Source organism: Haemaphysalis longicornis, unplaced genomic scaffold (genome assembly GCF_048455015.1).
Source record: "Haemaphysalis longicornis isolate Haplotype H1 unplaced genomic scaffold, Haemaphysalis longicornis Haplotype H1 scaffold_5, whole genome shotgun sequence".
In the NCBI taxonomy this organism is placed as follows: domain Eukaryota; kingdom Metazoa; phylum Arthropoda; class Arachnida; order Ixodida; family Ixodidae; genus Haemaphysalis; species Haemaphysalis longicornis.
Window position 1 is genome coordinate 43,944,274 of NW_027526385.1, and position 26,900 is coordinate 43,971,173.

Consider the following 26,900-nt stretch of genomic DNA (forward strand, 5'->3'; position numbering starts at 1 on the left):
CTTGTCGCGCAGCTTGCATGCACAGCCTTCGATGGACGCATTTGAATAAGCACTTCTCGCGATCAATTGCAGCCTGAAATCATCCGCGGAGAAGTTGAATTAACGAAAAACTACAGACGGGAAGAAATGCAAACGTTCTAAGCGTACCTCAGGTAGGTTATGCTTGCTGTCATGTCTAAAATCTTGTATTTTGTGCGGAAACCAGGCTGCGCGAGACCAAATACGACGACAAAGAATTCTCCGCGCGGTGCCCCTGGTTTAGAGCGTTGCTGATACGGGCAAATCCCGTCGTATTAAGTTTTACTCACAGTAAGTACACTATGTCAAGCAACTAGAAACCGTCAGTTCCTACACTGCATGCCGTAGCTGTGGTGGTGCTTCCTAAAAGGTGGCTTCTGTGCGCGCACAAAAGCTTAACAGCAAAAGCGGATTTCCGTTTGCGAAAGAGGCACTGAGCGGCAATTCCGAGCCGTTGCTACGATCAATCTAAATCACGGAGTTTCGTTGTTTCCCTTATTGTAAATTGTCTGTTTATTGTGTTGCCATGCTTCGTTTGCAAGCACCATGGCGTATATATTGTAATTAGCAATTTTTCATGTGTGTTAAACACCGCCCTCGTGTATTATTCTGTCAACTTCTTTATTGAAAGTATTAGCATATACTGTATGTTTGTAATATTTATACTGTTCTCTTTAACTGGTTTTGAGCTAGACATCTAGTGTATACGAATGAAAATACATCCGAACTCTGATCAGAAAACATTCCATATCCGACGTCTAGTAACTCAGCCGCCTCCTTTATATGCACATATTTATCGAGATCTTCTCACCATTCACGAATATTTCCGTGACCGGAGAATTAATTTGAAACGATGCATTCTTCTGGCAGCTGCATGTGTAAATTTTAAGCATGATAAACTCTTATAATTACCCGCAAAGTCGCACGCACTGGTCCATTGGATGCTAAGAAATTTGTACCCGTACTCTGAATCCGTGTACATACTCGGAAGCATAACAAAGTTTTATATACCTGCAAACTAGGACGTTCATGTAGTGCAGTATATTGGGTGATGCTTTATGTAAGCATGGAATGTATGCTGCTTTCGCATGGTAATCTGTGGTTGGTGCAGCCAAACTATCTTCATGATTAGTTTTTTTCCTTAAAACACAATCTTTTGCTTCAGGGGTTCACTAAACTTCTAGCCCAATGCAAGCAGCTGATGTTGGTTTATGCAAAAAGGGATGCAGCAGAACAAAAGTTGCCTGGGGTTTGGTTAATCATGCCAGATGGCTTACGAGATAAACAGCTGCTGACTAGCACAAATGCTCATAAAGTAGACATTTGGGTTGTGCTGACTTGATCTAATTCAAAACTATTAGCACTGGGTTCGACGGCATTGCTGAGTGGCTCCCAAGTAAGTGATCTAAAGTGCAAAAGGAAATTCAGAGTAATCTCTTCCTTTGAGAGAATTGACAGGATACGGTGATACGGAGCATCATACGGGGTATACGAGTCACATGCTTTCCCTTATAGTAACATAAGGACCAGAAGACTGACAATGCCACTGTTGCCAGTTGAGGAGAGAAACTGTAATCTCACACTGAATTCTCGCTTTGAGGTGCAGGTACACATCGTACGGTAGAATCCGTTCAGGCGAGTAATCGATCGCTGCGTGACAGGACTCGCCCCCCCTTCAAAGGTCCAGCTCTGCCATGGCCCTGAACCTGACGGACTTTGCGTACGTCGGCCTGCTGCTCATCTCCATCGTGGCGGGCTACTTTGTGCATTGCATCAAGGATGTGCGCCATCGGCGGGCCTACTGCACGGCCCTGGGGGCTGCCCTGGTGTTCATCGTCTCGGGCCGCCATGCCATTCACCCGTGCGTGGTCAGCGTCGTCAACGCCTTCATCATCACCTCCTGCTCCTTCAGGTGGGTCCCTGATTCTACTTTGTGCAGCCTGTCTGCACTACGTCTAGTATGCGGCTCATACTGCCCGTTTCTTTCTCCCTTTGTTTTGATCTGTTTGAATTTTTCAGTGTCCTATTCCAGTTTTTAAAATACAAGGCACTATGCCGAATTGTAGTAGTGTGATCTTGGCTCCTCCTCCTCCTCCTCCATGATGATGATGATGAAGAAGGGGAGCCAAAATAACACTTATAAGGCTCCCCCTTATTTGGACACAAATTATGGCATAACAAAAGCCTGGCGCATATTAAAAGTACAAAAGTACCAACAGCATCGCATTGTGAAAATATTGCCCACCTGATATTAAAATTCATTAACAAAATTACTTTGCAATGTTATACCAAAAAAAATTGCTGCAAACAAAAAAATATGTGGGTTTGTATCAAAACAATTGATACTGTTTTTAAAACTGCTAGATTTAGGGTACTTGGCCAGGACTTATTAACTGTGGTGTTTGGTACGTGTTTAATGCATAGGCATTATTTGTCTTCAAGCACAAAGTGTGAAAATATGTTCGAGTATACAAGGACAGTATAAACCTCCCAGTAGTGGTGAGGAGAAAATGAAAAAAAATTTAAAAAGCAGCTTAAAAGATTTTTGTGCAAGTAGGTTTTGCGATTTCTTTTGAACCGGAAGTTGCATCCCAATAAAGTGTTTGTGAAGAGACAATGAAGAGACTGGTGGTATATAAATTGTTTGCAGAGCTTGCATGACTTTGCATGCGTATCGTTGTGAATGCGTTTTTTGACATCCCCTCTAAATCAGTCGAGCAGGAGCCAGTACAGATCTCAGTGTTGAGCATTGTTCTCTCTCCTCTTCCACGGATGCAGGTACCAGGCCAAGGTGAGCTTTGCGTTCTGCTTTGGGTACCTGGTGTTCTTCAAGTACCTCAAGATGTCCAGCCAGGACCCTCCGCCGGGCATCACCAACCTCATCCAGATGATGCTCACACTCAGGGTACTACTATGTGCAACAGAGCGCTTGCACACTCCTATTTTATATGCACTGCCTGTCATCCAAGCTGCTGTTCCTGTCAAAAACAAGCGGTGGGGACTCTACCATGATCAAACCTTGCAGAAATCTTTGCTAATTAGCACTAGTGCAGAAGTAGTGCAGAACTAGTGCACTCCGTGGCTGTAGAGAGGCAGAAACACACAGGGATGCACGTAAACGCCATGTAAAAGGACGTGGGGTCCGCGGGATGATTGCATATGACAGATCAATAAAGCGCTCTGTCGTGTAATTTTTAAACTGTGCACACCACAAGTACACGGTATACAGTGCGCTAAAATTGCATAGACTATTAATAAACACGTGTCAGTTGATAGTCAACAGCAATTATTGGACTCGTAATGTGCTTGGCGTCATCTGTCAGTCATTTTTCTCTCCATTTCTTTTAATACTATTGAAATTTCTCTCGAAAGAAAGTCCCTGTCAAACGAGTGTTCAACATATTCTCACAGCTGCATTCTTCTGTATTCATCTTGCATAACCAGAAGAAATACATTTTTGTCGAAACATTTTTACTTTTGACACGCACTGATATCACACAGCAATACCATTGCCATAAGAATGCGGAATAACGCTGCTGGCTTTTTGCATTTATCGAATGGCATGCCAGCAACATCGCGTGCCTCCACTGATCTCCGATTCCCTGGACCATGGTCCCAGATGGCCGGACTGGCCATGGAGCGGCAGATAGTCCACGAGGAGCATGCGGAGAAAGAGAGCGAGCAGCAGGCCTACGAAGAAGGGGACATCATGCACCCCAGCTTCTGGGATGTGCTGGACTACGCCTTCTGCTACATTGGGGTCCTCGTGGGTGAGTCCGCCATGCCAGTTACTAGAGTCCACAGGCAATTACGGGAGTGGGCAAAAGAGAAACTTGCCTGGTGATTTTTACAAGTGCACTAGTCCAGAAAATGGACAAAGCGAATAAATGACCAGCTGACAAACCACGTCAGCAGTTACTTGCAAGTGACACATCATAGCCATAAAAGTGTGCCTAGTATAGTACGACACGAGAACATATAAGCCATTCTATGGCACAGAAACCAAAAGAATTGGCAAAGGTGTGGAACAAAGGCGGCGCAGTAAAAAAAAGCTCACCTCAATGTAATTGGTACGTTTTTTCTACGTAAAGCAGATTAAAAACTATTCCCGCCTTGAAGGGACACTGAAGTGATTTGTTAACATTGTGAGATTACTTGCGCAAATTGCAGTCTGGAGTCCCTAGGCCATGTTGTGACCACTCTCGGTGCATTTACGCAGCTTTGTATAGCAGAAAAATAAATTCGAAAATGCTGTCGTCCTCTCTGCATCCTCCGTGCCATTTTCCTGTTACATTTCGTATGATGCTTATTTGAGCAGGCTTGGCTTCACTGCACTACTGCACAGCTCGCCAACCCTATGACAGAATCAGTTGGCCGGCCGCTAAGTTACAGTTCGTTCGCTCAGTTGAAACTAAGCCACGACAGGATTTGTGCCTGGAAGAATGTGCCTTTAGTTTGCTAGTTTGTAGACTGTATCAAGCCTAGTAAAGTCTATGCAGTCAAAGTAGCTCCAGACAAGCGCACATGCAATGCTTTGCTGATTGGTACACTAGTAGAAAATCTGAGGGCAATTAAAGGCGAGAGAAGAGTCAGCAAAGTTAAAGGGACGCTAAAGGCTAAATGAAATTTTGTTTGAACTGAAAGGTGATATATTATGGAGCCCTCTTCGACGAGCAACGATGCATTATTTGCTGAGAAATAAGTAAATAAAGCTGGAATTCCTCTCTCCCACCTCCCTTTCATTATTTTGTGTCGTAGCCAGCACGTCACAAAGCAGGAGCAAGGCACCGGTGCGGTCTTCTGTGTTGTGTGTGTGCGCCATCTTGTGTGTTCTTTTCTATGTAGCTTTTTTTGAGTTTTTTCTGTTGATTTTTTTGCGTGCTTAGGTAATGTTTTTTATACTGCATTTACCATTTTGTGCTGCAACCTTCATTGCTCCACGAGCGAGTTGGCAGACTGTATGCAACTGACACTGACGCACTGGCGAGTTCTTGTTGGCATGGTGTTGACACAAGCACAGACTGCTTGCGGGCATAGTGCTGACATAGTTCAGCGGTTCAGCCACAGGCACAGCGTACCATATTTTCGTGCGTATAACCCGCCCCTGCTTATAATCCGCACCCCCACTTTCAGCCCGCCGGAAAAGAAAAAAAAAATCCTCGCTGACGCTAAGCTACTGCTCAAGCAGCACATCACATACTATGTAGACAGAAAAAGCGTATATTTAGCAAGTATGTAGAATACACTGACAGCAAGGACTCACTCAGTGTCACTGGTCTCGCTAGAGCTATCACTTGAACCGCACTCTTCACTGCTGTACACAAGGTCATTGTCGGTTCCATCCGTGTTGTTTGTGTTTGTTTTTTTCTTGTTTTCGACTGTCTTTTTCTTGTCCCGTTATGTTTTGCGCAATCGCTGCCATGGAAGGCTTAGTGTTACTGCGTAGGAGCTTCACGGCACAATGCGCGTTGCTGTGAAGCTGCACTAAAGAAAAAAAAACGTATTATTCACACCCATACCTTGCTACTGAAATTTTCACATTCTTAGGGCGGGTTATACACGCGAAATTACGGTATGTCTCGGCTAGTGAACGTTACGATTCTAAGTGGTGCTGGCCGGCTTACCTGACGCATTCTACAGCCAACAACATGGCAGAAGCGTGGTACGCCGATTCCTGAAATATCGAGAATGCCCAGCCAATGATAATATTGGGTGCCAAGCATGCTGTTTCACAGAAGCAAAGCCGAAACTAGTTTGAATTCCAATCTTGGACATCGTCCAATCACATCGCAACTCTAATACACGTCACTGATGTTAGTTGTTGCAGCCACTGCAAATGTCAAATGGTACGTTTTCTTCTATAGGGTTTTATAAAATAAATACCTCATTATTGACTGGATCAAGGATGAAAAGTGTGTTCATCTGAGCGCGTCTATGCAATGCAAACAAGGACAGAAGTTTGGAAAATTTGCTTCAGTGTCCCTTTAAAGGGGTCCTGTAATGTACTGTGAATGTAGCCAATAATTCTGCACAATTGTGAAGTTACATAGTAAAGGACATCTGAGCCAAATATCTTAGGCCATCTGAGTCAACCCGAACTTTTAATCGCCTGCATTCCATCGATGTCGACACTTTTTGTTAGTGTTTCCTGCAGCATGCTTAGGTGCTATCACATTGCACCATGCTTACACTGTTCATGTATGGTACCTTATCACATGCCTTACCACAAGACATGCCTGCACGTTGTGTAAAGGAGCTGTAAAGGCTGCTGGTGTCTGCAGCTCCTCCCCAGTTACAGCTTCGTGCGCTTGGACATATTTCTGAGCAGTGTGTGTACTGAAGTGATTGGCGGAGCCAAATTTCTACCAATCTGTAATTTTGTTCCCCCATAAAAGCGAGAGAACTTATTAATAGACCCGCAAAAAGATGAGCTGCTGCTTTCAGCCACTTTTGCCTTCCCTCTGCCTGCCCATGCATGATGTATTTGTGAAAGGCCGTGACGTGGTGGCGCTCCACCTTCCACCTGGTGCGTGCGCGTGCAGGGCCGTACTACCGGTACCGGACGTACCGGGACTTCCTGAATGCGCCGTACCTGAAGACGCTGAACCGCAAGGGCATGTGCCTGAACCGCATGAAGGTGGTGCCCCTGTACATCGTGCTCTGGCTGCTGCTCAGCTGGATCTGCCCGCCCGACGTGAGTCGCTGCTCCGGGATGTCATGGGGCAATGTTCTCGCCCCACAGAAATGCGGGGGCAGCAGGCAGGGTGGTGTGGTCGCTCCCTCGCTCTTCACTAGGGAATGAGGTCCGTCATTCCTGTGTCAGTGAGGAGTTGGTTTGTAAGATTGCTACGTGTGTACACATTTGCCAGGTGTACGTCACAGTGGGATGAAAATACGTGGGGCACCCCACAGCTCAGTGCAGCAAGTAGCAGTGAGGTAATTTTGCTCGACGAGCAGTCTTAATCGTTGATATCTTCCTCCGCCAGAAGCAGCTCATCCCTCCCAGCTTGTGAAGGAGAAGTAACAAAGATCTGCATACATGCGTACACATTTTTTATTGCTTGCAATGTTTCATGAAAGGGGAGTGAACAATACTGTCCAATATCCTTCCATTGAATTTAAGCTGTCGATGCCCCTGTGTACCTTCCCTTTTAAAAAAAGTTACACTGCAGTCTTTTTTACTGTTGTGCCTTGTGCCTGTTTTATTTTCCAACTGTTTACACTTTATAAGGAGCACTGAAGCATAGATGAAAATGTTTCCTGAATCAGTTGGAGTAAAATGCACTGTCCTGCGGCCCATGAATGGTAGGAAATCTTTGGCAGAAAGTATGGCTTTCAAATAAAATTTTTTAAAAATGTTACGGCCTGCGTATCTTGATGCAAAACAGCTTATATTGCCCCTGGCAAGCATCTTCCCCACGATGCATTTGTGGAAAGCAGTGAAACTGACTTCAAAAAGCTTGGTGTAAAGCTGATGACGATGATGATTGCTATTGGTTTCCCCTTTGTAGCGGGGTGATGACATGTCATCTTACCAAAAAGCTTGTCTTGGTAAAGCTGGCTTCTCCACGTGTGTTGCTGTGAAGCCTTGTTGCGAAAGAAAAATTGAGTTCTTGCGCGTTTTGCAACGTCATAAACTCAGCAACATAACTAAGAAAGAAGTGATACTCCTGCAAAGTCTCACATCGGAAGAAAAAGCAAAGTTTTCCTCGTAGCTCCTGACCTAGTTGTCAGTATCCCAGTATCCAGTATCCCGTAGTATCCAGACCTAGTTAATCCAATAGGCCCAGTGCTTTCACAGTACAAGAGCAGCAGGAGCTATAGGTGCTGAAACAATTGCAATGCTCTGTGCCACCCCTAGTGACACAGCGTGTGACATTCTGTGGCCCGTGCAGTACTTTGGCACCGAGGAGTTCTACGAGCGGGGGCTGCTGTTCAAGCTGCTGTACCTGACGCCCGTGTTCATCATCTTCCGGCTACGGCTCTACATTGGATTCGTGCTCGGCGAGTGCGTCTGCATCATGGCCGGCCTCGGGGTGTACCCGGTCGAATCCAAAGCCGTGCCCGGAGGCGGCCCCACCAACATCAATGGCCTTCTCGATGTGTCAGTGCCCCGTTTCCATTGTCAAGGGCACTCTCTAGATTTTGCGTAGTTGGCTGGTGTGATCAGATAGCTGGTTATTACGCTCCCAAGTAGCTAATGGTGTCGGCCAAGTATTTGCAGCTGCATTATTGCCTTGCATTACGTCACTTTGAAAGATGCGAGAATCGAGATGTGGATTACTCATTGCAGTGTTGTCATATTGCTGTCGCTGCTGTTCAAGTCTCAATCCACTCAGGAAAAGTACCCCTGGCATGTGCAGGATTTCATTTTGAGGGCAGGGGAGGAGGGCAGTGGACTCCTGTGCTTTTAAGGTGGGACACTGGTTTTAAAACAATTTTTTTTTTTTTCAGGTAAACTGTGTCTTGCTGCATTTTTCCAACTGATTTCAAATATGCCATTATTTTTTTAGTCAATTAGTTCCAGAGATAATTAGATATAATTAGCCATTTCTGGTGGAACAATAGACAAGACAGCGTTGGTCATGGAACTTTAATCTTTGTGTTTTCCGATACTATGAACCCTAGTGAATGCAATAATCAAAGTAGTTCTTTGATGCATGGCTTGGAACTAATTTTACAGCTCATTAATTGGTGGCACCAGAGTGGTAAGGAACCATTTTGAATGCCCAGTTCAAACACCAAAGTTTAATGAGCTGTAAAATTAGCTCCAAGCGATGCATCAAGAACTGCTTCAATTATTGCATTCACCAGGGTTCATAGTATCGGAAAACACAAAGATTAAAGTTTCATGACCAACGCTGTCTTGTCTATTGTTCCACCAGAAATGGCTAATTATATCTAATTATCTTGGGAGCTAATTGACTCACTGCAAAAATAATGGCATATTTGAAATCAGTGGGAAAAAAGCAGCAAGACTGACAAGTTTCACAGAGTTTACTTCAGTGTCCCCCCTTTACAATGGACGACAGCATGGAGGAAATGACGCATGCTTGCTTTTCTGTGTCAAGCAGTGCTCGGTGCTCTCTTTTGGAGGGGGGGATGCGAGGGGGGACCCAGCATGCCCTTTGCCGCCTCCCCCATTCAACCAACGCAGGTGGCGGGGCCATGGGGCGGACGGCAACGGGAAGTGGTCGGAGCAGGACTTTGACTACGAGACGATCCACAACGTGGACGAGGCGGAGGCCGAGCTGAGCACCAGCATGCGCATGGGCATCCGCAACTGGAACCGCACCGTCCAGTACTGGCTGGCCGTCTACTTCTACAAGCGCCTGCCCCTGCCCAAGCCCCTCAGGTAGGGAGGGGGGCAGCCCCTACTACACTGCTCTCTTCATTTAAAACATGTTCGGCAGTTTAGAAGGGTGCAAGGATTGATTGGTTGTAGGGTTTAACGCGCCGACGCAATGCAGGAAATCACGCGCGCCGCAGTGGAGGGCTCCGGATTAATTTTGACCACCTGGGGATCTTTAACGTGCACCGAAATCTCGTACACTCACGGGCATTTTCCCTTTTCGCCTCCATCAGAAAAGCGGCCGCTGCGGCCGGGAATCGAACCCGCACCCTCATGCTCAGTAGCACAACACCTTAGCCACTGAGCCACCGCGGCGGGTAGAAGTGCGCAAGGAACGATTGTCAACCATGTATACCCACGAGCCCAACTTTCAGTATTTCACGAAGCCTGCTGTCAGCGTTGGGAGCAAATGTGGAGTAAGCCCTTCGTTACAAGGGGCCTCCTCGACTTACCAGTCCTGGACGGTCCACCGGCAGTTGAGGACTGCCCCCGGACTGGAAGCCCCATAGGAATACATGGGAAAAATCGAGCGCCAGATCGCGTCTCAGGTAGTCCGCGGACGATCCAGAACTGATAATCGAGGAGGCCGAAGATCTCTCGTTGCAACGAAATCTCACTCCATTTTAAGTATTTCACACTTTCCACTGTGGTGCATAGAGAGCACATCATTCTTTTGCAACGAAGCATCAACTGTAATGAAGCCAGGTTCCCATTCCAAGGACTTTGTTACCGCAAGGGTTTATTGTATAGTTCGCCACTTGGCACCATTACCATTCTTTGCTTCGTCTGTCTCCCCTGGAGCAACCAGCCTGCAACCGTTTCTCCACAGGCAGGGCTCTTGTTCTTGTTGCTGCTGTTCTAGCGCACATTGTAGTTGGAGCCTGGTGAAAGGCCTTGGTTAAATTTAGATCGCATCATATCTTAGTCTCAACTTCACCAGAGGTGCAAATTCCACAAGGCTGGCACTAAAACACCAGATTTGTGGCGATGAGAAACTGTATTGTGAAGCAACGATTGAGCACGACGATTACAGGACACACATGGCATAAGTGCCTGTGCAGGCAGTCTGCATTCTAGATCTTAGAGGGCTCGAGTTTGACTGCAGCCACCTGCTGGTCATGCAAGATAATTAAGCCTTACAGTCTTAACAGTTGCAGGCTCAGAAAGAGTGTAACGCTTCTCCACGGAGTCGACGCTTCATACCAGCTTAGTGTTAACGTGATAGATTGAGAAACCGGTCTGTTTCTGTTTGTCGATGCTGGTTTATGCCTGCCAGCTTTGTAGCCAGGGAACAGGGGTGGTATTGCGAGTTCTGTCCGTTTCAGTCACAACGTAGTCGCACTTGCGAGACCTCTGCCTTCCTTTCCCCCCACCTCTTTTACAAAATGTGGTGGTGGTTTTCAGTGAATCGGGCGTTGGTCAGTCTGCCTTCAGCCAATCAGGGCTCACTTGAAACGGGAGTAAAATGGACAAAACTCAGAATTCCACTCTAGGAGTCTCCAGGTAGATTTTATTCGTACGGTCACGGCTCTAGGAAGATCCAGCCAGAAAGTGATGTTGATGGCACTGTTACAGCCGAGATGAAGGTGATGCGATGATGATAGGGTGCGCAACCAGAAGGGGGTGATTGTTCACATGCTGTACCGCTGCTCACACTTAAGCTTTCAGCACAAGAAGACGGATGATGACGATTGATAGATAGATAGTGGTATCCCCTTTGTAGCGGGGTGATGACGTGTCATCTTACCAAAAAAAAAAACTAATATACCTATGTTTCACACTCTTCGTTTAATACTAGCTCTGCTCTTAGGGCACGCACAAAACACTTATTAGGCACAGAATACTTTTTTCTGTTACAGGTGGTAGCTGTCCTATGCAATATTCCCCTATCTGCTTTTCGTCCACCAGCATTCTAACCTCTTCGTCGCCTCGACAGCCTTGAAGTTAACTCCCTCTGTGCTACCCTTTAAATTCTAGGGCTTCTGGAAGCCGAATATTTCCCTCATGTAGATTTGGATGGATACCCTCGCATTCTAACACTATGTGCCACCTAGTTTCCATTTCTTTTACAGACCACGCATACCCCATCATTTTGTCTATACTTCCCAACAAAGCTCTCAGTTCGCAAGCAACCTGCTCTACCCTCAAAAAGCAAAGCACTGCCTTGGAATTATTGTAGAAATTTTTCTTTGATGTCTAATTTCTTAGCCCTGCACATCTCTTCAAACGACGCCCAGCCCATATCCCCCTGCACTGCATCGCTGGTTATGTGCTCCTAAAGCCAAACGGCCTACCGTTCTCTGGTTCACTTCAAGGACTGCTAGAGCATCTGATTTTAAGCAGAGTACTGCATTCGCAAATGCGAGACCCGACTGAGAGGACGTGGTCCACCCTCTCCGGTGGTGGTGGTCCACATGCAGGCAGCTGCTGACGATGACGCTGAGCGCCGTGTGGCACGGCCTGGAGCCCGGCTACTTCCTGTGCCTGGTGACCTCGACGGCCTACATCGTGGGGGAGGAGCAGCTGGAGGTGGTGGCGCTGCAGCGGCCCACCCTCACGGGCCGCCTGCTGGCCCGGCTGGGCCTGTGGGTGTGCAAGATGCAGTCCTTCACCTACATGCTGGCCGCCTTCCTGCTGCTCGACCTGGCCCCCATCTGGCGCTACTACCACTCCGTCCACTTCCTGGGGCACGCCTACGTCGCCCTGCTGCTCCTGTGGCGCCTCGCGGCCCCGCTCCACCGGCCCAAGGCTGCCCACAGGCTCTTGATGGAGCAGTAGTGGGGGCGATTTTCCGACGATCCGATCTCTCTTTTTTCCTTTTGTCCTCCTTTTACGAAATGTGGTGGTGGTGGTAATTGCGACGAGTTTGAAAAAGAAGCTACGCTTAACACTGCGCCAGCGAGTGCCCTCTTTCGAACGGTTCGTGTCGCCGGTTGTCTGGGTGCAGCGTGTAAAAGTTAACTTCATCTGATCCATTGAGATGAAGCGTGTGAAAAAACCCCAGGTCACCGATTGAGGAAGTTCAGTTGTTTGATTTTAGCTCAGGCACCATAGTGTGGAAGGTTAAACTAGTCGGATCAGTGGAATTTGGGCATGCATGAAGGCCTGCATTATTACTCGGGAAAGTTGGGGTGTTTGATTTTAGCTCGGCACTGCAGTGTGGAAGGTTAACTCGGGCATCATTCACACAGCCGTTTTTAGCCCTATTACGTCACTGTCACATCACTGTTTTCCGTCATGGGTGACAGTTTCTGCGTCAAGGCCCAGATCATTACTCGGGGAAGCTTGGTTGTTTGATTTTAGCTCGGCACTGCAGTGTGGAAGGTTAACTCAGGCATCATTCACACAGCCGTTTTTAGCCCTATCACGTCACTGTCACATCACCGTCTTCCGTCGTCAGGGGTGACAGTTTCTCTGGCAATTTCTTGCCAAAGACAGTGCGACGTCAACCGGAAGCAGAGCTCCGCGTTTCCGTTCCGTCAACGCGACGGGACCACACCTGATGGTAAACCAGCCAATCAGAAAACTTATTTTACGGCTAAATTTAGCGAAAAGTGACCACACGGTTCGCAAAGTAGAAATCTAAGCCATTATTCATTTTTGCATTACAGCAGTCTAGTCGCTTTGTATCATGTGTGTCACGACATTTTTACTTTTCAGATCAAGCACGCTCAATTATAGGCTAAACTGATCAGTGTACTCCCCGTCAGTGTACAGGCAAACAACCCTGTACACTGAACGGGAGCTCCAGTACGAACGCTACTCTATTACATCTCCGTCACGTTTTTTTGACGTGACGGTGCCGTGGTGGAGAAGGTGACGGCTGTGCGAATGACGGCTGTAGTCTGATCACCATGATTAGGGTGTGTATGAAGCCCTTGGCAACACTCAAATAATGAAGCTGTTGTCTATCACCAGGATTAGGGTGTGTATGAAGCCCTTGGCAACACTCAAATAAGTTTGGTTGTGTGATTTTAGCTCGGGCACCACACAGTGCAGGAGTTTACTCAGTCCGACTGCTGGAATTCAGGAATGTGTGAAGAAGCCCCAGGTCACTAATAGAGCAAGTTCACAGTTGTTTGATCTTAGCTCAAGGTACTACAAACTACAGTAGAGGTGCTACTTGAGGTTATACAAACTGTGCGGAGCAAATTTTGCACAAACACCTTTAAAATGAGTGTGAAATCAAAGGCCAATTGTACAGCTTTGTGGACTTTTAATTAATCAGCATACAAATGATTTCTCGTGCTTTTGCCGAGAGTTGATATGTTGTGCTGATGTGGCACACCTCACAAGCATTTCTGCTATTATACGTCCCTTTTTGAATTTTTCTCTCACCGAATCTCAGGAACCTGACGTCGGCGCAGCAAGCAAACTGCTAGTCTCGTCAAACACTCCTCAAGTATTTTCAGGGATGTTCGGAGTATTCTCATCTCCCAGACTAGGCATCTTAAGATGCCATATTACTAATCGAAGTCTACAATTCAACGTTTTTGGTGATCTCAAATGGTGGTCACAGCAGAGTGGAAGCTGCAACATCACGTACAGTCTGTCCTCCATTCTGTACATTTAGGCGTAAAAACGGAGTGGTGGGTTTCACCCAAAAATGAAGAAACGTAGCTGCGTATAACCTACCTGAGATGAATGGTTGCTCTGAGCAGTACAACATAAGCAGGTGAACCGCTTCTTGCCACCCGTGCACCTAGCTTCCATTCAATGTCACAATTGTGGTCGCACGTTCCACGTGCCATTGACCGTGTTCGTGCCAAACTTTGCTCCAATCCAAAACCAAACACGAGGGTGCCTCGATGTGGCACGTGTTTATTTTACCACATAGAAGAGTTCATTCCATTTTTCGTAATACTCGCAAAGTGCCCCGTGCTCAGTGATCTTGCCATTCCGTGCCTGCACGCGAACGGCCTCGTAGACTAGTCAGTTTCTTTCACCTTCGCTGCCTCATTCATATAGGCTCAGTCTATATCTCTAGTCATTTTTGCACCACACCTCTGGTCCCGCACGTGAGAAATGACGTGAAACAAATAAAGTGATTGCTTCCACTATGTTTGCAAATTTTTTGGTGCATTGATTCTACAAACTTGCGGCGATGAAGCTTCGAAGCTCTTCGCTGTAGGGGTGACGTCCTTCAATTAAGCACCCATGTTTTTCTCCATTTTTCAGTCAAGACAACACAGGTCAAAACATCGTGTCCAAAATACTGATCCGGAATGGCCTGTTAGCTGAAGGCTTGTGCGTTCAGTCTCTATACAGCGGCTTCTGGAATGCAGTCACTTGCAAAGTCGGTCGACAGCTTCGTGGAGAAGGTCGTTTTGATTTGCCTTGAGCAAGGGCCTACAAAGAAGACGGGGAAACAATTGTTAATTACTACTATCATCAGCATTCCACTACAATGTAAGAGAATAGATACCAATACCCAACAGGCCTACTGTAGGTTTGTGTGACAAAACAAGCACTACACACGACTTCAAGAAAATGACATTCCTAGCTCCCTGTTGCTTTGTAGTTGTTCTCGTATTTAGTTTACAATTTGAGCCAAATTTGACAACCAATTAAACCAGTGAAGCAGTTCTCGTATTTTAGGCAATACCAACTGCATGAAAACATGAGAGACTGCCCTTCTCAAAAACGACTCCTCCACACTTCTTAGCATGTGCTCATATGCGTGCAACGCTTTCTGCTACCTCACAGCCAGGCACCATCCTCACAAAACAAACGCATTCATTCATTCATTTGCTTCCTCCAAATAAATCTCTGTCCCACTTTTATGCACCTTCTGTTCTTGTCTTGCTCAAAAGATAGAAGATAATCTCGTGCCACTTACCACAAGTGGCTCTGAAGCAATCTGGCTGATTCGCGGTCCTTGCTTTCAAACGCCATCTACAGAAAGAAAAAATGGTGAAGGAATTAAAAAAGAAGATTACAGGAATTTTCTCACACGCAAGTACCTGAAACATAACCAGATTTGCAGGTAATTACTGCCAATCTTTGACACAACGCGCCTGCCAACGTGAAGCCACGGAACAGTGAACAATACAGTTTTCATCATCACTGCTGACTTTCCACGTCTGTAATGCCCAGTTAATCATTTTCCAAAGCACCATCAATCCAATTTAATTCCTGTCCTCTATGTGAACAAAAAAAAAAATAATAATACGAGGACACAACCTGCACCTCGACGCACACTCGCACACGTGTAATATGTATGTATGCGTATATATCGCAGGAGTCTGGCAACATGTGGCAGGCAGTGAAAACGTCACTGAGACGTGCCATATTGCATTTGAGACGTACCATTTCGCATTTGATGCGCGTATAACCCACATCAAATGCGAAAATTTCACCGGCAAATAGGGGGTGTGGATAATATGCAGTAATACTGACTACCGTATTTTCCGGTCTATAAGTCGCACCTTTGTATAAGTAGCACCCCCCCAAAAATGAGTTTTTCCGGAAAAAAAAAAAAAAATATATATATATATATATATATATAAGTCGCACCGGACAGCGGTCAGCAGCACGAGCACACATTTGCAATCTCTTTTTCCTTCCTAAAGAAGCAGTCGCTAGTGATAAGATATTTGCATGGATGTGGGGGACGCAAACACATTTTTTATTTAAGCTTCATACATCAACCCTTATAAGTGAAGACATGGTTGCGCGAAAAAGGAAGTAAAACAATGCCTGCGCAATAGTCTTATATAGTCACAGCTAAATCTACCCGTCTATGTCCGGTGTAATGTTCATACTTGTCAACATTGTTGAAGAACAACAAGACACTACGCAAATATGAGACAACAAATTAATACAGAAGTGATATTTGCAGTGTTTGGCGCTCTTTGGCCTTGATGCCCTTGCGCCAAGAAAACCTATCATCATCATCATATTTTCAGTGTTCTTCACCCCCTTGTTCCGCCCACCGAACCGTCTTTTCCTTCTTTCATTGCCCTTTGTCTCCCTCTCTTTTAAAGACGATAGTCTTTCTTTGGCTACTTAAACCCAGAAATTTTGGTCTGTCTGTATGTATGTCTGTCTGTCTGGAATCCTCGCCCAGTCCCATGTTACCACTTCGGCGAGCTTCCAAGCAAGCAAGACGATAAGAAAGGCGCAGCTGGTGCGTTGGCGATTGAAGGTCGCTTGCGACACGATGACCTTGAAAGGTGTAGCGCAGTGGAGCTCTCGCTGTAATCTGAGTGACACTCCAACAAAACTTTAGCGAGTTTACCTTGAGAGGAGCGCGACGGAACAGGAACAGCATGAGAGGTGAGCGGGAAAGCGAAGAGAGGCATTTGCTTGGCAAATGTCGGCAAAGGCTATCGTCTTTTGTCGACATTTGCAACGAAAGGAGCAGATACACGGCCAATCCCCTATTGTGGGTGCCTGCCAAGATCTTCGAGTACATCATCATCGTCATCTTTCGTTGCTGTGGTCGCGTGATTTTTCATATTCTGCAGCAGATGTAGAATATCATTTGCTACATTTGCCAAGTAAATGCCTCCCTTCACTTTCCCGCTCACCTCTCATGCTGTTCCTCTACCGTCGCGCTCCACTCAAGGTAAACTCGCTGAAGTTTTGCTCAAGTCGATTTAAATTTACCACGTTCCACTCCTCCAGGCCGGGTGCAGCGATGCCAGCGCTGCCGTACGGCGGAGACGCGGGTGAATTGAGGAGCCCTACTTCAATGCTTATATAGTACCGCGTTTCCCTAGTTCACGTGCGTTCCAAGCAGAATGTGGAGCCTATATAGTGGAACCTTTCGTAACTATTGCCGCTTCATTTCTTAAAATGCCGCCAGAAGCTATAGTGGCGCAGGCGACAGCAGGCGATGGCGGAGTAAATTTTTTTTCTACCACATTACCGTAGAATGCCCCAACACCCCTACCCAACCGCCACTCCCCAACATCACCACACAGAAGTGGGTGGAGTTGCTGGCCAGCTCCGACCCCTCTACCCAGCGCATGCTGGTAGAGAGGGCAATGCGAGCAGGTCACCTCCAAGGCATCCTGGACTGAGGACGCCTCTCACCGGGCGGGCGCCCTAACATCGCGCTTGCTGTCTTGAATAAAGTTTATTCAATCAATCAATCAATGCAGTGGATGTAGTATTTCATTTCGCAAAAATCAAGCATCTATGATTTTTTATAAAAGAACACTGCAAATATCACGTGTATTATTTTGTTGTGTTATATTTGCGTAATGTCTTGTTCTTGTTCAACAATGTTGACAAGTATGAACACTACACCGGACTTAGACAGGCAGATTTAGCTGTGACTAAATAAGACTATTGCGCATGCCTTGTTTTATTTTGGCCGGGTGGCTGAATCGGGTCACAGACAGACAGACAGACAGACCAAAATTTCTGGGTTTAAGTAGCCCAAGAAAGAACATTGTCTTTAAAAAAAATACGTGGACACAACCTGCACCTCGACACCTCCTACACATTACACTCGCGCACGTGTATATATGTATGTATGCGTATATATCGCAGGAGTCTGGCAACATGTGGCAGGCAGTGACAACGCCACTGAGACGTACCATATTTTCGCGCGTATAACCCGCATCAAATGCGAAAATTTATGCAGCAAAGTGGGGGTGTGGATAATATGCGGGGTTTTTCCTTTAGTGCAGCTTCACAGAAATGTGCGTTGTTCTGTGAAGCTCCTACGCAGTAATACTGACTACCGTATCTTCCGGTCTATAAGTCGCACCTTTGTGTAAGTCGCACCCCCCCAAAAATGACAGTTCTTCCGAGAAAAAAAAAAACGTATATAAGTTGCACCGGTGTATAAGACGCACCGGTGCACAAGACGCACTTGTTAATTAGGTAAACTCATAATGAATCAGATCATTAAAAAGTGCGGCGAAAGTACACGGTTGCAGCGGCGGCCGCCTATGAACGCATCTCCCGGTATGGAGGGCTAGACACATGCATCTACCGTCCAAAGTCTAGACAGAACTAACTTCTCAAAAATGGTTTATTGATACACCCAGATGGCATGTACCTACAGAAAGCGTTTAGGCAAAACCATCAAAGTCTTCTTCCTCCAACTCGCTAACAAATAATTCAGCAACTTCATGTGAGAGTTTCACCGGAACATCACTGTCGTCCTCCGACTCACTGATGTCTTCTTTGGCAACATCGTCACCACTCGCGGACCGCATCACTCCGGCCTTTATCAACCCGGCTACAACTGTTTTTGTAGAAATGGAGTCCCAAGAGACAGAGACCCATTTGGCCACCTCTCCAAACAATGCGCGTCTCTTGCGTGCTGTCGTAAATCAGCGCAATAAAGGTGTCATGGCGGACGGAAGTGACGCGACGGAAGCGGCCCGAAAATCGGAACTTATCAGCAAGCTGTCATTTTAAAAATTAGCAGCACGTTTACCTTTTACGTCCTTCAGAGTAAATCTCTGTAATAATTTATAAGCTGCATTTTGTTTTTGAAACTTAGTTTAATGTTGCTTTGAATTTATTCTTAACTGTAGTTACTGCGCATGGCAGGAAGTGGCGCGCGGTTGTCGCAGGCCATTATCATTGTTTTTGACAAGAAAAAGCTGCAAATTCTTTGGTTTAACGTCCCCAAGCGACATATGGGATATGAGAAACGCCGTAGCGGTGGGCTTCGGATTCATTTAGACCACAGAGCTGTGTCTCTTAACGTGCGCTGGCCACGCGCGGCCGCCGCGAACCGGATTTATTCCATACATAAGTCGCACCGGTAGATAAGATGCACCAACGAAAATTTCAGAAAAAAAATACGCGACTTATACACAGGAAAATACGGTAAGCCTTCTATGGCAGCGACTGCTCAAAACATACAAGGACAAGGAGGAAAAAACAAGGACAAGCGCACTTTAACAACTCAAATTTGTAAGTGGATTGTAACTTTCGCCTTGCAGTCAGTGTGTTCTACGTGCTAAATATACGCTTTTTCTGTCTACATGGTATGTGATCTGCTGCTTGAGCAGTAGCTTTGGTGCAGCCTTTCTTGCGTCAAATATGCCGGCAATATGCAAAGTTTTTTTTTCTTTTCCGGCGGGCTGAAAGTGGTACTGCGTATTATATGCAGGGGTGGGTTATACGTGCGAAAATACGGTAGTGTCGATTGCCTTGCAGTGACCCCATCACACTCTCTACATGCCCGTCAAAACTCGGCCTTTACAAGCACAGCTGGCACGGCCTTACGTCGAATTTGCAAAGCACTTTGAGGAAACGCATACAATCTGTCCACACAGGCCTATAATTAATGTCAACCTGGTTCGTACAGCACTCACCACAAGTGATCGCAGCAGCAGGAAGATGTCCTCGTCCAGGTAGCTTGCTGCAAGGACATCATGAAAAGGGTGTCAGCTGTTGCTGTAGTGCAGTGTAGCACACCTATCCTAAGTTGTGGGGTGTTACACCTAACCCTCATGTGAACATGCAGCTCCATCTATTAAAGGGGCCATAAAGACAAAATAAAACTTTGTTCAATTTGAAAGGACTAGGCCTTGGTAACTGACTCACCAGATCCATCCTAGTTACGAAAGAGATTTTTAATTTGAAAAATGCTAACGTCGAAAAAATTTGAAATTTCGCGCTACACATCAGTAGCAATGCAATACAAGGAAAACACTGAAAACACAGCCATTGGAGTGTTAACTGAGCACTAGCATTCGACTGATACGGTCCACTGGAACAAGCGGCACCACTGAAATTGCACACAAACAAGAGCCCGTGATGTCATTAAGACCTTACTTGGGAGTCACCACTACTTAATGAGTTTTCCTTAACATCTCTATCATTTGCTTGATGTCTGCGATAAAATTGGCATATTGCCATAGATTACAAAACAGTTTTTTTAATGAGCCGAGCTTGTATTTGGTTTCTATAGCCCCTCTAAGCGATGGTTTAGGCCCCCCCAGCACCGAGAACAGGGTGTCAAAACAAAACGAAAACCGAAAAAAAAAAAAAAAAAGTGTTTCTGGTCGGAACGAAAACGAAACAAAACGCTATTATATTTTGTTCAGGAGCAAAACTGACAAAATTTCTTTTTCTTTTTTTTTTCCAGTTCGAGAGGAAAGTTCAGGTACATCAGCATTCATTCCAACTTCCATGGAGCGAGCTAACCACTTTTCATTTCGCTGGTGCCATCTTCCCTTCGGCAGGATTGCTGTATGCTTCCCTACTCTCTCCGTCTGTCACCATGTTCTAGAACTCTCTGGAACACTATACGTCTGTCTCATTGGTTAGTGCTTGGCTCTCCGGGTGATCGCCGCCTACAGTTGGCTGCGAAGCAGACGTCCCGGCCCTGTTTTACTCATTGCTTTATTTATTTAAATACTTGTTTGTTTGTTCCCTATCTTGTTTATTTACTCATTTAGTTATTGATATAACCTGCATTCTCCTAAACCTTTGTTGCAAGGGGGTGCTTTACATGAATAAGCACAAATATTCAGAAAAACGACATAATAATAACGAAGATAAAGAAAATGCAATGTCTGGCACAATTGCAGCAGCATGCACTTATTGCCGCAAGAACAGCAGATTACAGTGGCGCACTCAATGAAAGCAGCTACAAGTCATGCTGCATTTGTAAACAAATGGAGCCAGAGTGCAGCAGAAACTCAATTCTCAATGTTTTTTTTTTCTTGGGGGCTACCACCAACCATCATGTACCACTATGAACCGTTATTTTTTCATTCCCGAGCTGAACCGGAATGGAACTTTTATTTATGGAACAAAACAGAAACCGTAACAAAGAAAATGAAGGAAGCTCACACTAGCACAGAAGACTTGAAAGTAGCGACCTTCACGACTACGCAACCTACGACTACGCAACCTGCGACCTTCACGACTACGCAACCTACGCAACCTACGCAACCTTCACGACTATCACGAGGGCTTAAGTCCACAATTGCAGCCGATTTGTTTCTTTTTCGCTGCTGCAACAACCTTTACTCCATCATTGTTGCTATAAATGTGAGCTTCTTTCATTTTTTTGGAAGTGATAATCAGTGGACATCACCCTGGAAGGGCGTCCACTATGACGTGTCTTTCTCGTTCCAAGCAAGTGTTCCCACAAATACAATAAACACTGGAGTTTTTTTTTTTTTTTTCCCAATCTTGGCTAATCCCTCTAAGTGGATATGGTTGGCCTGACCAATGTGCTCCGGGGACACTGGGCAGTCGTTGCGAGGCACACGCACACAAGCACTAGGCATTTTCTTGGTTTTGTTAAAGGGACAGACAACCGATTTTTGTCGAGTATATATTCTCTATCCCAAATGAAAGGGCATCACTTAAAGCACCTTGACGAGAAACGGTTTTGCTGATAACGCCCTAGAACTTTTTAAATCGAAATTTTTAGATCTGCGAGCTGTATGTGTCCCTCCCAAAAATGATGCTGGCAACCATGACATAGAGTAGCTCGGCAACATACTTTTGTCTGTATGCGAAATAAAAACCTTATTTAAAAACTTGTCCCCAGCAAAAAAGTTTGGATCGCAGGCTTTCCTGTTCCTTTATGTGTTTTTTCAATGCAACAGTCTATTGTGCACGTATGCGCCATCTGTTGGGATAGACGATAGTTAGAATCTGGCTTCACGTTGCGGAGGTGGGAAGTTCGATTCTCCCTGGGCGCGACGTTTTTTTTTTTTTTTTTAAGCTGCCGTTGGCATATTTGGAAACTGAAAATCAAATATTTTGGCAGAACAAACGCCTCTGACTCGGGGAGAATCGTCAAAGCTCCTTCACTGGGTCTGTTTACTGAACGCTGCCGTTGATTCTGGGCATGGTGGCTCAGTTAGCCACACTGAGAGCAACCCAGTTGCTGCGGGCAGCGTGTCTTTAGAATTTTCAAAATAATGTTTAGAAATACATATACAATTTAACCTTGTACAAATACTTGTGTTGAAAGGTTTTCAATATGTAAATAAACGTTTCAGCAGTTACAGTAGCTGCGAGGTTTGCAGGTCACGTGACAGGGACACAATGTACTGCCAAGTTTCGACACTACGAACCGCCACCCTTCCGATTTCAGGAAGTTTGCTGCCAAATTAAAATTATTTCCGCTGATTTGTTTAGAAATTGCTTGTGGTTACCGAGCTATATAAAACGCTGGCTTTCATATGAGCTAGAGAACATATACGCGACAAAAATCGGTCCTCTGTCCCTTTAACTGCCCGGCGGTCGCCGCTATGCCCGTGTTCACTTGCGTGCACTCGGCAATTTCTTGGTATTTTTAGCGGACACAAAAAAATTACGATTTGTTAAGCAGCTTTGCTATTAAAACATTTAGGTCTGACACCCTGACCAAGAAGGCTTCCCTCCCCAAAATGCACAGAGGCTAAAATGGAGAAAGCTACTTGCGTTTGCTTGGGCTCAGCTCCTGTGGCCTGTCGTAGAGGTAGCGGTCAAGCAGGGCCGCATGTTCGGCGGGCATCTTCTGGTACGACGGCTGGAATGTGGCAATGGTTGGAGAAAACGCAAGTGCCCATTACTTTGCAAGGATCTCCCTGAAACTCAAGATGAGCTGACTCCCAACACTTCTACAGCAAAGCTGGATATGTCTTGGCTTCCCCATACAGCATTCGTGTACAAAGTTGCACTGACGAAAAAACTTGAATCTGGCGGCAAAGCCAATGCTCTGTTGAATGCTCCGCAGCTCTCAATCTAACATAGGTATATTTGAAGCAATTGCGCTGAAAGTGGCCGCTAGGGTGACCGTCATTTTGCAAAGTTTCATCCACTTTTCATAATTACAGTTTGCAGTGAAGTTGTACATATTGTGGAAATCCCATCTGCTGCCAATACATGGGCCTGTATACGGAAGGAAAATGAACAGTCCCAAGTTTGTCTCGTCACCATCAGCCTACTCAGGTCCACTGCAGGGCAAAGGCCTCTTCTAATGACTTCCAACCACTCCTGTTCTGCGCTAATCGAGTACACAGTTTACCCCTGAAGTTCCGTATTTCATCCTTCCATCAGGGTAACAGCCTTGCCCTTCTTCTAGACCCATCTCTTGGTATCCTCTCTGTTACCCTAATTGCCCACCGGTTGCGGGTTCGTCTCACTACCAGATCAAGTGCATTTCTTTTTATTTATTTGAACTACGATGTCGTCTACTCTGGTTTGTTTTCTGATCCAGGCCTCTTGTTTCCTGTCCCTGAGTGCTAATCCTAACGTTACTCGTTCCATGGCCCGTTAGCCGACCTAAGTTTGCTTTCTAGTTGTTTAGTAAGCTGCCAAGTTTCTGCTTCGTATGTCATCACCGCCAGTAAGCACTGGTTGTAGATTTCTCTTTTCAGTGACAGAGGTAGCTTACTTTTGATTATTTGGGAGTGCTTGCCGAGTGCTCCCCAGCCCATACCTACTCTACGCCAGATTTCTCCCTCGTGGTTGGGGTAAGCACAAACCATCCGTCCGAGGCAGTTACATTCTTTAACTTCTTCTAAGCTGAAGAGGACGTTTTTCACACGTTTATCCCTCATTACTATAAACATATTCATATTTATTTTTAGCCCCACAGCCGTGCTTTCTGATTACACTTTGTCTGCTAGACTAAAACTGCAAACCTTCCAAGTTCCATTCTGCTAATTGGCAAGGACGAATGTAAACTCCTTGAACTGCAGCCAGCTTTGACGGCCATCTTTTTTTCACAAAGTGAAAAGGCTCTGAATTTTCGTCGGAAGAAGCTTTCAGATGAAATCCTCCACCCGTCCATGTCTGCCCCGTGGGAGCTCACCTGCAGTACTAGGAGGAGGAGCAGCCGCATGACCTCAGTAGAGGCCAGCATGGTGGCAAAGGCTCCCATCGGACGGCCTCCCAACAGGCCTAGGGAAGGTTTAGAGAGAGAGGGATAGCGTCAACAACGCTCTCCAGGTAGATAGGGCAGAGTGGCACACACAGCTCGAGGCACTCACTCTTTTCCTGGGCTATGACGTAGACTTCGGTGAGCGATGCCAGGGCCCCAGAGTAGTCGCCTAAGGTTGAAACGAGAAAAGGGCAGTGCAAAAACCAGCAACTAACACTGAGGAAACACTGGGAGGCAGCCTAACTAGCCGCCACCTGAAAGCAAACGCTTCCAATCTGAAAGGGGCTCTCACGGCATTGTTACTACAAGAAACGAGAAGTGGATAGCCGGTGCTTTAGCAGTGGAAGGGAAAGCAATGGCACGGACAAAGTGCACTAATGCACATTAATATTTAATGTTTCATAAATTTTTGCTGGTCAACAGATTTCGCTAAATCATGGTGGTTTTGGCAACATTCATTGGTCATTTTTGTGGGTCAATTTAGACAAACACATGCCATAACCTTGTACACGCGGGCGTTTTAGCAACAAAGCCCCTTAGGAGCTGGGGCTGTTGGTGTCTCCTGTCATCGTCGAAATCGTCGTCTCATGTAGTCACGGTACTAAAACACCAGGAAACTCATTTACGCCTCGCGCTAGAACGTAACGCACACTAAAAAAATACCGGGACACTCGTTTAAGCCTCAAGCTAGAGAGCTTTGTGCTTCAAAGACAAGAGACTTTTACAGCAAACCTGTATACCTCACCCCCCAATGGTTTCATCTCCGTTGGCAAAAATGCCAAGGCACAAAGAATACACAGCATGCTTCGCCCCTGACCAGATTTCACGTTAGTGGAGATGGCCCAGGATTTTTTTTGTGCTTGTGTTTTTCCTCTGTTGAAAAAGCAGTTCCCTAGCTGAGCAGAATGATATTTCGAGGATGAGAACAACCTTGGAGGGCACAGGAAACAACAATCTTAGATTATGCGACACGGGCACTAGTAGATGGTTTAGGCCTGCTTAAAAATACGAGAAATGCTTGCAGTTTCAAGACAACCCAAATACTAAAGCTGCAAACACTATATGTTGTACTTGCAACTTCCACTTCGATCTGTCAGCCACTACCGTGTTTCACTGTTTCAAACCGAGCCTGGCACACAAAGCTTCCCACAAAGCCAGGCCACTCACCAGTTTCAATTTGGCAGGCTGCTAATTCCTGAAGAGCGTCTACGTAGCCCATGGCACACTGCATGTAAAGGCACACCGTTGTACCTGCCATTCACATCAACACATACAACAGTATCCCACTCTTCTACGAAAACATGAAGCAGGCACAGATGCCGCAGCAGCTGTAAATATGCCTTGCCATGTATGATGACAGACCAGCAGACTCCCGTTAAGACGAACTCGAAGAGGCCGATAAAATTTGCTCGTTATCAGAAATTCGTCTTAAGAAAAGGTTTTTTGCATTGTGGACATTACAAGACAGCGAAAATGTTGTTCGTTTTAACCATAGTGTTGCTCTTAATAAAGCTCATCTTAATGGGAGTCCACTGTATTTGAAACCCTGTACTCTCTCTACTGCCCTTATTGACGTCTACCATGCAGGAAGGCGCGGCAAGCATTTTCATATCGACATGCTGTGTTCGTCTTACTGGGTTTGAAGAGTTCCCACAGGCACAGGGTATAACAGAAAGGGAACGGGGGACATGGCAACCCCCACTGCTTACGAATGGGGCTTAGGACATGCTGATTACAGAGAGTACGCTTGAGTAACAGGAATAGGCATAACTGAAGCCAAATGCGCACGTCACTTTTCCAGGTGGAGCGAATGCATTCGTGTAATAGCTCGCATCAGATCTGCAACCGATTGGACACTAACCTCTGTGCGTAACCCACTATTGTCAGGTGGCATGATTCTGATAAATGATCATGCAGGCTGTCATTTGTTTTCTAGGGGTGAAGCGCTGCTTAGGGGCTGGAGCTGCCGGCATCTCATGTCGGCGTCGTAAGCGTCGTCTCCTAGTCATGGTACTAAAACACCGGGAAACTCGTTTACGCCTTGCGATAGAACAAACTGCATACTAAAAAAAACACCGGGACACTTGTTTACGCCTCGCGCTGGAGCACTTCGTAACACGTACTAAAAAAACACCGGGATACTCGTTTACACCTCGCGCTGGAGAGGTTCGTGCTTCAAAGACACGAGACTTTTACAGCAAAAAGCTGCATACCTCTACCCCCAAACGGTTTCATCTCCGTTGGCAAAAATGCCAAGCTGCCAAGAATACACTTACGCACAGCACGCTTCGCCCCTCCCCAGGTTTCACGTCAGTGGAGATGGTGCGAGATTTTTTTTAATCTCCAGCAGCAAACACAGTAGCAGAATCTGGCTATCACCTTCCCCTGCCAGCACAGAGGAGCTGCAGGAAAGCCTTTTTTTTTTTGTCTCTACTGTTGTCTGACCAACAGTACCAAATAAAATTTGGCAACGATTTTTTCAACGAGTTCTTTTTATGTATTTATCTATTTGATACTGTAAGCCTTTGTCAGGCACATACATGGTGGGCATGCGAATATGCACACGTGCATACAAATCAAACAATATCGCATATACAGTTGGAAACAAAGTCACCAGATGCGGGGGAAAATAAAACTGCACAATGAAAGCTATCGCACATCGTCATGGCCGGGTTGAAAAGTATCATCGTGGCATCAGTAGATCCAACGCCGCCTGTATAA

General features: G+C 45.9%; 2 protein-coding genes across 4 annotated transcripts in view; one reads left to right on the top strand and one right to left on the bottom strand.

The window, feature by feature from the left end:
- Positions 1–14,430, top strand: Frj (membrane bound O-acyltransferase domain containing farjavit). Of its 3 annotated transcripts, none has more exons than XM_077670274.1 (8): positions 1–152; positions 1,625–1,930; positions 2,797–2,923; positions 3,638–3,788; positions 6,561–6,712; positions 7,914–8,122; positions 9,176–9,373; positions 11,791–14,430. In XM_077670274.1, exons 2-8 carry the CDS (start codon positions 1,713–1,715, stop codon positions 12,146–12,148), a joined length of 1,413 nt encoding a protein of 470 aa, XP_077526400.1. In that variant the 5' UTR covers positions 1–152; positions 1,625–1,712; the 3' UTR covers positions 12,149–14,430. The 3 variants fall into 3 exon arrangements, with proteins under 3 accessions (XP_077526400.1, XP_077526398.1, XP_077526399.1); XM_077670272.1 differs by having other exon boundaries at positions 1,680–1,930; XM_077670273.1 differs by having other exon boundaries at positions 1,700–1,930.
- Positions 14,171–26,900, bottom strand: part of Hap40 (Huntingtin-associated protein 40 kDa) — a 16,887-nt gene continuing 4,157 nt past the window's right edge. The window contains exons 5-11 of the mRNA XM_077670275.1: positions 25,347–25,404; positions 24,289–24,348; positions 24,111–24,199; positions 22,736–22,823; positions 19,660–19,706; positions 15,210–15,265; positions 14,171–14,719 (exon numbers count right to left, since the gene is read on the bottom strand). Of these exons, the coding sequence (XP_077526401.1) occupies positions 14,656–14,719; positions 15,210–15,265; positions 19,660–19,706; positions 22,736–22,823; positions 24,111–24,199; positions 24,289–24,348; positions 25,347–25,404 (462 nt within the window). The 3' untranslated portion in view covers positions 14,171–14,655. The remainder of the gene's footprint in view (positions 14,720–15,209; positions 15,266–19,659; positions 19,707–22,735; positions 22,824–24,110; positions 24,200–24,288; positions 24,349–25,346; positions 25,405–26,900) is intronic.

Bases quoted from the DNA above. Each gene is read 5' to 3' on its own strand.
- Frj (XM_077670274.1), top strand. From the start codon at position 1,713: ATGGCCCTGAACCTGACGGACTTTGCGTACGTCGGCCTGCTGCTCATC. The intron at 6,713-7,913 runs GTGAGTCGCTGC...TGGCCCGTGCAG, and splicing joins GCTGGATCTGCCCGCCCGAC to TACTTTGGCACCGAGGAGTT. The intron at 9,374-11,790 runs GTAGGGAGGGGG...GTCCACATGCAG, and splicing joins CCCCTGCCCAAGCCCCTCAG to GCAGCTGCTGACGATGACGC.